The following is a 13,742-nucleotide window of genomic DNA, read 5'->3' on the forward strand; positions in this document are numbered from 1 at the left end:
ATGAAAAATATTGCACAAGTCAGAGCTCCAAGAGGAGGATTTACATCTCTCAAGCAGAACATTGCAACTTTCGGCAGGAAACAGCACATGTGCTGGATTTCTAAAAAGCTCATTTTGTTAATCATTCACCAGGAACAATATTTAACAATTGGCTGACCAGACATATTTATTAGTGAAACTTAACAGGTAAAAGGTTGCCTATTTAATGCATTTTAAAATAATGGAATAAATAGCTACTAGACAGCAACAGTATAGGGAGCTAAGATATTGCTCCTCTGATACATGGGGTAACAGTAAGCAGGCCAAAAGCACTCTACCCAAATCTGGAAACCCAGGTGGAAGGAAGCCACCAGGCATTGCAGATACAGCCCCCAATTCTAGGAAATTGTATTTCTGTAAACTCATTTTTAAAGTCTCTGAAACTCTAGAACACACTGGCAAAAGAAGAGGAAATATTTCTTCTGACTTTTAAACCTACTGAGATATGAAAAATGACTAAGTGAAATAATAAGGTAACATAACAAAACTAACTTCAAATATTAGAGAATAGCTAAAAAAAAATTGAAAGTTTGGTTAAAAATCATTCCTATATACCGTAGGTCCATCATTTTTCTACAAAAATATTTACTTAATCTAAATTAACAAAGAACTTGAAAACTCATCTTGGTCTGTTTATTGTACTCTACTCTAAATAATGTCCTGCAGACTTCAGAAGACACTTAATACACACAAAGATCTGGAAACTTCATCTCATAGACTGGAACGGATTGGTAATGAGCATGTCCAGCAGTAATGGTCATTGTTCCCGAGGGGCTAGGAGGAGGACTGTAAAGAAGGAAGGAGAAAACAAATGCATACAATTCAAGTTTTCACAATTATATACTTATGCAATTTGTTATTACTTTTAACTTCCTAGAGTACTTGGAAACTTGATACTAAATTTCTTTCCATCCTTACTGTATCCTTTTCCTACATTTCTAATGAAGCCAAATTATAATGGCTGATTTTTGTTTGTACCTTTACCTGAATCACCAGTTTCATTGATGTCAACATAATTATCAAGATAGGGCTTTTGATTTACAATATTGCCTCAAATGCAGAACAGATGTGCATGGCACTTCACATTACATAGATTGCTAGCTAATACCTAGAGCACATGCAACAAAGGGAAAATTCAACATTTCTGTAAGCATGACAAATATATATATAAAATACAAATATAAAAATACTCCAGCGCTGTGTTGCCAATATATATTTTCACATCTTTCAGCAAATATTTTTCAAACTTATGCCCAATTCTGTCCAGTCATATAGGTGGAACTTCCTTAGGAACCCAATTAAACCGTAATTAATGGATACAATCCTCATGGAAGATCTTCAATAATTTTAATGGAAAAAAACCAAGTTTTATCCTTAACAATACCTTTAATTACATGGTTTGGCTAGAAAACAGGTTGACCTTTTTAAAACAGAAAATATTTGATGGGCTAATAGGCTAATCTTGACACAGGATATTTTCCTCTAAATAAAAAACAAAAAAATCAGAATAGTAACAATAAAATGGAATGTTTTGTAAATGAGGCTATTTCAATAATGTACATGAGACTAGCATCTTAAAGTAGCACAGAATTTTCTGACAACTACCCTACTTTTAATTAATTCCCTTTTGTGCATAAAACCTTACCGAATGGTGAGCTCCAATATCTGTGCAAGTCTATCATGAAGAAAGTTTGCCTACAAAGAGAACAAATTTAAATATTGTAATGATATCCTGTAAAACCACTGTACACAGAATGATTACAAATAAGAATTCTGGACTGGTTTAGTGGAATATACTCCCAATTTCAGAGCTTTGCTTCCCTGTTGCAGCAAGGACTCAGTTGTGTGAAGGCAAAAGAATAGCAACTGGGAGTTTATTAACAAAACTGAAGTAGATTTTTATTTCTCTAAAAGATGAGAAGGTGGGGAGAGGGAATATCCCTTCCAATCAATTAAAGCATGTTGGCGTGATCCAAAAGTTGCATTTACTTGCAATTCCAGAGTGAAATAATCATGGCCCTGAAGCCCAGTCTCAAAGGCAGCAAAGGTAAAAGTGTGTGTAGTATGTGGGGGGTAGAGCACAAAGGTCTGGGCTACACTAGAGTTAGGCTGATGCAAGGCAGCTTACGTCAAACTAACTCTGCCAGTTTCTACACTACAATGGTGTTCCACTCCAGGTAAGTCACCCACTACATTTACTTAACTCGACCTCCGTGAGAGGCGTAGCGCTTAGATTGATGTAGCTGGAGTGTGGGGCACTGACAGCCGCACAGGGCTGACAGCTAGAGTTCCCCACCCCAGTGCTGAGAGCCCAAACTGTAAAGCCAGGCACAGGGATCTCAGCCAGCACCCCCACCTGCCCTGGGCCTGGTGTAGGACTTACATTCACAGTAGGGAGCCTACCAGCACTGAAATTGACATCCTTGTCAGTTTCTTGGCTACTGTAATTTCACATTTCATTTCCAGCTGTCATCCTTGGGGTCCAGAGGCTCCAGCTGTGAGCTCTGTGCAAAGCTGACAGGCAGAGCCGGAGAGGAAATGTGACATCATAGCAGCCAAGAAACTGACAAGAATGTCAGTCTGCCGGTAGGCTTTCTGTTGTGAAACTGAGCCCTGCATAGCTCACAGCTGGGGCTGTCAACCCCAGGGCAGAGAGCTCCAGATGTGAGCCTCATGAGACAGTCAGTGCCCACACAATGCCCCACTTCAGTGGGTGCAAGTACTCCTGATGAGGACGTGCACCACTAGAAGAAGGAGGGAAGTGTGGACACCAACAGCTAATTTAATTGCTGAGGTGGTTGTAGGTCGGCCTAATTTTGTAGTGTAGACAAGCCAAAAGAAGGTTCACACACAATCCCTAGCATGGTAGGGTCCTGGTCTATAACTAGGGTTCCTAGTTACTAAAGCAATACAAATAATAAATAGTAATAACAATAGCTCTGTGAGATGTAGGGGACCCAACCCACTCAGGGTATACGTAATTTTGATTTCCTACAAGGATTAAAAATTCAGAGCACAGATGAAGGCAAAACGGCAACAACTATTTTCTTTTAATAGTAAACATTATCACGAACCACCTTTACCCGTGTATCTCCCTCACCACTTGTACAAAAACCTTTAAAACAATATAAAATGTACCAAGTACTCACTTTTGTTTCACATTGTGCTGCAATTTCTTCAAAAGGTGCTTTTTGGAACTTTTCAATCACAAGACGCCTCTTTTCTTTCTCCTGCTCTTCAAGTCCAGTATTATCTTTTAAAAAATGAAGACAGTTCTAATTTACGCTTATACAGACTTTCTACAATAAGTGAAAGGACAAAACATTAAGAGGTTTATGTGTCTTCATTTTTTTACTACTACTTCTTAAAATGAAGACATAAGACTAGAATCTTTTAAATGAATAGTAAAAAGTAGTCACAGCTTAGGCAGACTTATTGAATAAGTTCTAGTTAGTCAAATTCTCTGTAATACTGGAACATGTACTTGAGAATCAGTGTAAAAAGGTGAACACAACGTTATGACCTGTGGTCCCAACTCAGTTTCCACTCAGTCCATCAGTAGGAGTTTTGCCTGAATAGGGACTGCTGGATTTGTTAGTCTCTAAGGTGCCACAAGTACTCCTGTTCTTTTTGAGGATTTGCCAAGTAAGTTAGTGTTTGAGCACAAGAGGTCATCACACATGCAGTGGAATGTGGTCCAAACTTCATCCAGTGGCCATATTCTTGGGTTTATAGTATTTTACACTATGCAATCTGTTATCCACCTTTTACTATCTTCTTGCCCTTACATGTGGGGCAGTAGGCTGAAAACAGGTGCTAAGACTTTGTGCAGCTTCTTTTTTTCAATATACTTAACATGTGGATCGGTACTAATTCTTCAAGTTTCAGAGAGCAGCCGTGTTAATCTGTATCTGCAAGTGTACACAAGTATTCTTCAAGTGTACACAAGGCCATCAACTCCATACGCTATTCACTTTTTTTTAAAATAGTCAGCCTAACAAATTTAACCTGGGATCAGAAAGTCAACTTGGACTTTCATGCATCATAACCAGCAGTAAAGAGTTTGCAAACTAAGTTATACCTCAGTAACACCCTATTGTCTTGTAAATGTGTTCCAAGTTACACTTTGTTATGGGCATGGGCATAGTTTGCATAATCTTTATTACTGGTGGTGAGATGTCAGAAGGAAGAACTCAGATGCATTTTCAGACCCTAGGTTAAGTTTGCTGGGTTGGCAGTTGGAAAAACACCTTTTTAATCATAAACTGAGCATATCTGACATGGAAGTTTGAGACAAAAATGGAATTCCTCTGAAGCCCATAATGCTAATTTCATACATTATACTCGGAGAACTCCCTTTGAGGGCTTGACCATTTCTCACTATATTAAAGGTGCTTTACAGATATTTACTTAACTGAAATTCACACAAGCTAAGGATAAAACATTGTGTGAATTGCTTAAGTGTTTTTCAAGCCTTGACCTGTAAAGGCAAAGTTCCAGAAACTGTTAAAAATAAGAATTCATTTACCAGCTTTTCAGTAAGTCACACCAGCTATAGGTAAAGAGAAGATTTCTCTAAGAAATGTTGAAGATCTTTTAAGGGGTTTGTGGTTTCAAATCAACCTGCTATATGATGAGAAACTATCCGATGAAGTGAGCTGTAGCTCACGAAAGCTTATGCTCTAATAAATTTGTTAGTCTCTAAGGTGCCACAAGTACTCCTTTTCTTTTTGCGAATACAGACTAACACAGCTGCTACTCTGAAACATAGTATTTTAAGTATGCTATGTAGGCAAAGCTTTTTTCTGGCAAATATTTCATTTACTGGAAAAGTGTAAATGCAGTATTGCAATAAATCTCACCAATTGCTTTCTTCAAAGCTTCAAAAGTGATTTCTTCAGTATTATTGACCTAAAGGAAATAAGTGATTTTTAATTCAGTGAAACAACACAAACTGCTGAAGAATAAGTAATTTGTCTGTACTCAACTATAATTTGGCTTAAATGGCACAAATGTTTTTTCTCATACAAGACTAAAGCCCAGATTTTTAAAGGTATTTACAAGTTGCTGTGTTCAATGCTGTACATTTCAAAAGGGACTTAGGAGCCAAAATCCCAATAGGAGCCTAAATGCCTAGATTTAGGCTCCTCAATCAGTTGGGCATTGCAACGTTGAGTGCAGCAATGCCTAAATACCTTTTAAATTTTTTAGCCTAACAGAGTTTTTATTTAAGAGACAGATTATTGTGAATACATAAGGTAGTCTTATATTTCTTCACCACTACAATGACTCACATTTAGTGATCCACCTATTTTATTATAGACAAAGCTGGTAGTTCCACCCATACTTATGGTTGCCTGACACATCATTATTAACACCCATTTTTCAGTTGCCTATAAGTTTACAAAATTAACTACTTGTGCTGAAATGCCTCAGGTTGATTTTTGATTTTATATTTTAATTTAATTTTTTTCAGTAAATTTCAGCAAAAAAAATTCAGCAGCTTCTGGGAATGAGATTAAGGAAAATACATTTTACCTAGCACCTTTATGCTTTGTAACAGGGACTTGAAATTTGCCAAGGGGTGGCCTGTGAGTCAGCATGTGCTTTTTGCTGCTGGGGAAAACAAAACAAAACAAAAAACAACCGTGCCAAGTTATAAGCCCGTGAAAAACTGAAGTTTGCACATGCTCAGTAGAGACTTGTTAGCATTGACAGCTAAATTCCTTTAATTTTTTTGTCTGAACTGAGCAAGTTCCATCGCAGGGTTGAGCAGGACTTTCCCTACAATTGCTGTTTCCGGCCGCTATGGGTGGCTATGGAACTGGGCACCAGAACAGAGGAGACGACTCTGTTCTATGCTCTCAATACTCTCCCTACTGCCACCAGGCAACATGAAGGAGGAAACTGAGTCAAATGGAGAGGACACAAAAGCCTGCCCTAGAATTTGGAGGAGGAATGTGGTGAAATACAGAGGAAGGAGCAGACTGGATCCAAGAGCATGGGGTGGGAAGGAAAGACTGGGGCTGGGACCAAGGGAAGTTAGGCTCTAGAGACTGACTAGGCCAGAAAACTGGGACCTGGGTGGAGAAGAGGGGAGGCTGAGACTATGAACCAGTTTAGGGACAGGATGGAGAAGGTGTGGGGACTAGGACAAGCTAGGCAAGGAGAATGGGACAATGAGCTAAGGGCTCTAACCATCCCAAGCTGTACATCTACAATTAATGCACACTTTTGACCTTACTTTCTGTGCCTCAGTTCCCCATCACACAAGGGTGTGTGAAAAATATTTATTTGTGAAATACTTAGACACTATGCTGAGAACACCATACAAAAGCCCACGAGGAAATTAGAATTCTGTATACAAAGCAGGGTTTTAATAGTGTGAAGTAAATAAGATATGGGCAGGCCACAATTTTAATAAGGATGAGACAGAATACGAAATAAAAGACAGTTACCTTTTCCGTAACGTGTTCTTCAAGATGTGTTGCTCATGTCTATTCCACAATAGGTGTACATGCTCGCCACGTGCACCAGTGCCGGAAGTTTTCTCCTAGCAGTACTCATAGGGGGAAGTGCCCCCTGCGATGTCTTGAGTGGTGCCTTCCTGGCGTGGTATAAGGGGAGCTGCATGCTCTCCCCACCCTCAGTTCCTTCTTGCCGGACAACTTCGACAGAGGGGAAGGAGGACAGGATGTGGAATAGATATGAGCAACACATCTCGAAGAACACCAGCTATGGAAAAGGTAACTGTCTTTTCTTCGAGTGATTGCTCATGTGTATTCCACAATAGGTGATTCCAAGCTATATCTGTTGAAAGTGGGTAGGAGTTCACAAGTTCCCAGGATAGAGGACAGCCCTACCGCACCCGCCATCATCCCTGGTTTGGGGGATGATCGCACAGTGCAAAGTGAATATGTGAACCGAAGACCACGTGGCGGCCCTACAAATGTCCTGAATGGGGACATGGGCCATGAAGGCAGCCGATGAGGCCTGCACCCAAGTCGAGTGTGCCCTCACAATGGGTGGCGGGGGGACACCCGCCAGCTCATAACAGAAACGGATGAACGAAGTGATCTGATTGGAAAGCCGCTGAGTGGAAATCGGCTGGTCCCTCGCGTGCTCAGCTGAGGAGACGAACAGTTGCGAGGACCTTCTGAACAGCCTGGTCCGCTCGAGGTAGAAACCCAGAGCCCGCTATACATCAAGTGTGTGGAGACAGTGCTCCTCACTGGGCACATGAGGCTTGGGGCAGAGAACAGGTAGAAAAATATCCTGACCCATGTGGTAGGCAGAGACCACCTTCGGAAGAAACACGGGGTGTGGGCAGAGCTGGACCTTGTCTTTATGAAAAACCGTGTACAGCAGCTCGGAGGTCAGGGCCCTGAGCTCCGAGACTTGCCTGGCCGACGTGATTGCAACCAGGAAAGCCACCTTCCACAAGAGGTGAGACCAGGAGCACGTGGCCAGTGGTTCAAACAGGGGCCCCGTGAGACGAGTCAACACCAGGTTTAGTTCCCACTGTGGGACCGGGGGTCTAGAATACGGAAAAAGACGGTCCAAACCCTTAAGGAACTGGCCAGTCACAGCATGGAAAAATACAGTGTGCCCTTGCACCAGCGTATGGAAGGCCGATATGGCTGCCAAGTGCACCTTGACTGACGAGGGCGCCAGGCCCTAGGCCCTCAGGTGGAGGAGGTAATCAAGGATAAGCTGGATCGGGGCGGCCACAGGGAGGACACACTGGTCTGCCGCCCACATGGAAACCTGGGACTACTTTGCCAAATAAGCGTGGCGAGTGGAGCGCAGTCTATTTTCGAGGAGGAAGCACTGAACCTGTTCTGAGCACGTCCTTTCCTCTCTTCCTAACCACTGAGCAGCCACGCCATGAGGTGAAGAGCCGCTAGGTTGGGATGGAGGAGGCGGCCCTTGTCCTGAGAGAGCAGGTCCGGGTGAAGCAGCAACTGCCAAGGCGGAGCTACTGCCAGGCCCGTGAGGGTCCTGTACCAATGCTGCCTGGGCCACGCCGGGGCAATCAGGAGGACCCGGGCCTTGTTTGTCTTTATCTTCTCCAGGACCCTGCTGATTAGAGGCATAAGAGCATCGGAGATGGAGCCTCTCCCTAGGCCCCCCTGGAGCAGAGCCGGGGGCATCGCCGGTTCCGCCAAGTCGCGAAGAAGTCCACCTGGGGAGTTCCCCATCTTCAGAAGAGCCGGTGGGCCACTTTCGGGTGGAGGGACCACTCGTGTTGTGAAGAAAAGTCCCTGTTCAAATGATTCACCCTCTCGTTCCATGAACCCAGTAGGTGGAAGGCCTTCAGGTGGTTGTCGTGAGCTATACAGAAGTCCCAGAGCCTGAGGGCTTCGTGACAGAGGGCAGCAGATCGGGCCCTGCCTTGCCTGTTGATATAGAACATTGAGGCCGTGTTGTCCATGAGGACCCTGACTATCTTGCCCTCTAGGTGTGAGTGGAGGCCATACACGCCAGCTGCACCGCCCTGAGCTTCTTGATATTTATATGTAGGGTCGGTCTTGAGCCGACCACAGGCCTTGGGTCTGAAAGTTCCCCACATGGGCCCCCCAACCCAGGTCCGACACATCAGACACCAGCTCCAACGACGGGGCCCTGTCCCTGAACAGGACCCCTTGGAGCATGTTGTTTGGGGCGGACCACTACCGTAGAGAGGTGATCACAGAGTCTGGCGCAGTGAGGACCTTGTCCATCCTGTCCGTGGCCTGGGAGAACTTTGAGGCCAACCAGAGCTGGAGGGGCCTCATCCTGAGTCTGGCGTGATGGACCACATACGTGCACACCGACATGTGACCCCAGAGCTGCAGGCAAACCCTGGCTGTTGTCACCAGGAACCTTGTGACCAAGTCGATGAGACCTTTCAGGGTCTCGAATCTGTCTGGCTGGAGAGAGGCCCTGGCCGACGCTGCGTCCAGGAGCGCCCTAATAAACTCTATGCATTGGGCCTGGACTAACGTGGACTTGGTGTTGTTTACCAACAGGCCCAAGACGGCGCACGTGGACAGGAGGAGCACCATGTGATCCCTTGCCTGCGACTGGGAGGTGCCCTTGACAAGTCAATCTGTCAGATAGGGAAATATCTGGACCCCCCCCGCCGTCTGAGGTAGGCGGCTATCACCGACATGCATTTTGTAAACACCCTGGGGGCAGTGGACAGACCAAATGGGAAGACAGTGAATTGGTAGCGATTCCATCCCACCACGAAACTGAGGAAACGCCTGTGTCCCTCCAATATGTGGATGTGGAAGTATGCGTCCTGTAGATGGAGGGCAGCAACCAGTCCCCGGGATCCAGGGAGGGGATGATGGAGGCTAGGGAAACCATGCGGAACTTGAGTTTCACCATGCACTAGTTCAGACCTCGCAGGTCCAGGATGGGCCTGAGTCCCCCTTTGGCCTTTAGGGTAAGGAAATAATGGGAGTAATATCCCTTACACATGAACTCCTCGGGCACTGCCTCTATCGCTCCTAGTCCTAGGAGCCGCCCCACATCCTGCTCGAGCAGAGCTTTGTGCAAGGGATCCATCAAGAGGGGCGGGGGCGGGGAGAAAGCAAAATGGAGGATGTAACCCCGGGAGATGGTGCTGAGGATCCATCAGTCCAAGGTTAGCCATGACCATTCCGTGAGGAAGGCACACAACCAGTTGGAGAAGGGGAGCTTTATTGGGGGTGGATCCCTGATGAGGACTGGCAGGGTGCCCTGCGTGTACCGTCAAAAGCGCCTTTTCCCCGCCTGCTTGTCCTTGGAGGACCCAGGCTAGGGGACAGGCCGAGACCGCCTCTGAGGGAGTCTCTTATAGGAGCCTCATACTTCGGGAGGTATGAGTCTCTTGTTCATATTCCAACTTATTCATGATGTAGGTTCCTTCCCCACTCTGAACTCTGGGGTAAAGATGTGGGGACCCGCATGAAAGACCCACTAAGTTTATTTCTACCATCTCAGGTTAAAACTTTCCCAAGAAACAAAACTCCCCATATCTGGGATTCAGTATGCTGCCACCACCAAGCGATTTAACAAAGAATCAGGGAAGAGACCACTTAGAGACATCTTCATGAATAAGTTGGAATATGAACAAGAGGCTGCTAGGCAGTTCTCTAACTCCACATTCTACAGGTCATTATCCTCTGATTCCACTGAGGATTACCAAAAGAAACTACACCATTTGCTCAAGAAACTCCCTGAAAAAGCACAGGAACAGATCTGTGCAGACACATGCCTAGAACCCCGACCAGGGGTATTCTATCTGCTACCCAAGATCCATAAACCTGGGAATCCTGGACGCCCCATCATCTCAGACATTGGCACCCTGACAGCAGGATTGTCAGTCTATGTGGACTCTTCACTCAGGCCCTACGCTACCAGCACTCCCAGCTATCTTAGAGACACCACTGACTTCCTGAGGAAACTACAATCCATCGGTGATCTTCCAAAAAACACCTTCCTGGCTACTATGGATGTAGAAGCTCTCAACACAAACATTCCACACAAGATGGACTACAAGCTGTCAGGAACAGTATCCCCGATAATGTCATGGCAAACCTAGTGGCTGACCTTTGTGACTTTGTCCTCACCCACAATTATTTTACATTTGGGGACAATATATACCTTCAAGTCAGTGGCACTGCTATGGGTACACGCATGGCCCCACAGTATGCTAACATTTTTACGGCTGACTTAGAACAGCGCTTCCTTAGCTCTCATCCCCTAACAACCCTACTCTATTTGTGCTACATTGATGACATCATCATCATCTGGATCCATGGAAAAGAAGCTCTTGAGGAATTCCACCATGATTTCAACAATTTCCATCCCACCATCAACCTCAGCCTAGACCAATCCACACAAGAGGTCCATTTGCTGGACACTACTGTGATAATAAGTGATGGCCACATAACCACCACCCTATATCGGAAACCTACTGATCGCTATACTTACCTACATGCCTTCAGCTTCCATCCACGACACACCACATGATCCATTGTCTACAGCCAAGCTCTAAGATACAACTGCATTTGCTCCAATCCCTCAGACAGAGACAAACACCTACAAGATCTCTATCATGCATTCTTACAACTACAATACCCACCTGCTGAAGTGAAGAAACAGATTGACAGAGCCAGAAGAGTACCCAGAAGTCACCTACTACAGGACAGGCCCAACAAAGAAAATACAGAACGCCACTAGCTGTCACCTTCAGCCCCCAACTAAAACCTCTCCAGCACATCATCAAAGATTTACAACCTACCCTGAAAAATGATCCCTCACTCTCACAGATCTTGGGAGATAAACCAGTCCTCGCTTACAGACGGCCCCCCAACCTGAAGCAAATACTCTCCAGCAACCACACAACAAAAACACTAACCCAGGAACCTATCCTTGCAACAAAGCCCAATGTGAACTCTGTCCACATATTTATTCAAGTGACACCATCAAAGGACCTAATCACATTAGCCATGCCATCAGGGGCTAGTTCACCTGCACATCTACCAATGTGATATATGCCATCATGTGCCAGCAATGCCCCTCTGCCATATACATTGGCCAAACCGTCAGTTTCTATGCAAAAGAATAAATGGAAACAAATCTGACATCAGGAATCATAACATTCAAAAACCAGTAGGAGAACACTTTAACCTCCCTAGCCACTCAGTAAAAGATGTAAGGGTGGCAATTTTGCAACAGAAAAGCTTCCAAAACGAACTCCAGTGAGAAACTGCTGCACTTGAATTAATATGCAAACTAGATACCATTAACTTGGGTTTGAATAGAGACTGGGAGTGGCTGGGTCATTACACATATTGAATCTATTTCCCTAAGTTACCTAAGGATACCTAAGTTAAGTATCCTCACACCTTCTTGTCAACTGTCTAAATGGGCCATCTTGGTTACCACTAAGTTTTTTTCTCCTGCTGATAATAGCTCATCTTAACTAATTAGCCTCTCACAGTTTGTATGGCAACTTCCAACTTATCTGTATGTGTGTATATCTATATCTCTCTCTATATATATCTTCTTACTATATGCTCCATTCTATGCATCTGATGAAGTGGGCTGTAGCCCATGAAAGCTTATACTCTAATAAATTTGTTAGTCTCTAAGGTGCCACAAGTACTCCTGTTCTTTTCACCTTAATGTTACACATTTCCTGACACAAGCTAGAAGTAATAGAAACAGCTTACATTTTGTACTTAGCACACTTTTTTTTTGGAGGGGATGGGGGTAAATTTCCACAGCCACTGGAAAGTGGAATATGTTTTTCAGAACACTTCAGTTAAGAAGTCTAAGATTTGTCCCAACCGTTAGTCATACTGTAGCCTTCCTGCAAGATAATTAGTTTCAATCCCTGTACCTTATGTCTGTATCTTTTGTTTGATTCTATCAATTCTTTCCTCTGCCTTAAAATACAGTTTATTATACATTGCTGAAAAAAGAAAGGACAAGATAAGACTTATTTACGATATACGATGTGGGGAATTTCTCTCTTCCTGTGTTCAGTTCCCTTAGTAAGTGTTCAGGGGCATCAAGTTAAATATTTGGAGTTACCTGTATCTTACTCAGTTAAGATATAATGTCTCATAATATATTACACAGAAATTTAGCATATAACTAGCGTTCCCTCAATACGTTACCCTGGCTGAAAGGTAACTATCTAAAAGCTTCACTGAAACAGTAGCCTATATTAATGGTCAAAAATAACTCAAATACTGTAGTGTACCTCAGCATCAATAAATGAGATAATAAAAATCTCTACTTCTGAAGAGTTAGAAAATAAGAGATGCAAGACAAAAGATTTTGTAAGAGCTTCTCTGGAAAAGTTTCATTCTGTAGGTTGTTTCTCTATGCAAGAGATACTTCCTAGGATACCTTGTTTTTCACATACCTTATCCTCTGTGTTGTTGCCAGGCAGAATATCCACCTGAATAGATACAGTGTCCACAATGCTCTTCCTTCTGGATAGTCTATCTTCATCTAAACAAAAATAACATTCTTTCATTTTCTGTATCAGTGATTAAAAAAATAAGCAAATTCCTCACACAGGAATGTTTCCTCACATAGGTGTGGATTTATTTTCCCCTACCTACTTTAGCCAAGTTCATCTATTTTATCAGTAGGATATTTGTGAAAAATATGACGAAGTTGCCTTATGTATTAGTGATCTTAATATTCTTCCAAGTGTCATACAAGTTAAGAACTATAACAGCCATGTAATACCAACACATTACATTCTATACTTCTATACCACAAAAGTTGAATTCTGAAGAGTTGTTTGTAATTTAAAATTCATGTTTTTAGGCCTTAGTTTGGAGATGTCTTGAAACACAAATTTCAGAGTAGCAGCCATGTTAGTCTGTATTTGCAAAAAGAAAAGGAGTACTTGTGGCACCTTAGAGACTAACGAATTTATTTGAACATAAGCTTTTGTGAGCTACAGCTCACTTCATCTGATGAAGTGAGCTGTAGCTCACAAAAGCTTATGCTCAAATAAATTCGTTAGTCTCTAAGGTGCCACAAGTACTCCTTTTCTTTTTGAAACACAAAAGAGCTCTTCCACAGATGGCTCTTTGCAGAAAGGAACAGTGTGGGAGGAGAAATATTCCTTCTTCCCCTGCTGCCATTGATCTGATGAACTTAAGAATGTAAGAATGGCCAGGATGGGTCAAGACCAATGGTCC

The 13,742-nt window shown here is 43.4% G+C and overlaps 1 protein-coding gene across 1 annotated transcript in view; it reads right to left on the minus strand.

Moving 5' to 3' along the window:
- The window catches only part of EFR3A (EFR3 homolog A), a 203,209-nt gene that overhangs the window by 2,178 nt on the left and 187,289 nt on the right, over positions 1 to 13,742 (minus strand). The window contains 5 exon segments of the mRNA XM_038390220.2: positions 731 to 825; positions 1,685 to 1,734; positions 3,189 to 3,292; positions 4,902 to 4,950; positions 12,950 to 13,038. Of these exon segments, the coding sequence (XP_038246148.1) occupies positions 731 to 825; positions 1,685 to 1,734; positions 3,189 to 3,292; positions 4,902 to 4,950; positions 12,950 to 13,038 (387 nt within the window).

This window comes from Dermochelys coriacea, chromosome 2, assembly GCF_009764565.3.
Source record: "Dermochelys coriacea isolate rDerCor1 chromosome 2, rDerCor1.pri.v4, whole genome shotgun sequence".
Taxonomy (NCBI): domain Eukaryota; kingdom Metazoa; phylum Chordata; order Testudines; family Dermochelyidae; genus Dermochelys; species Dermochelys coriacea.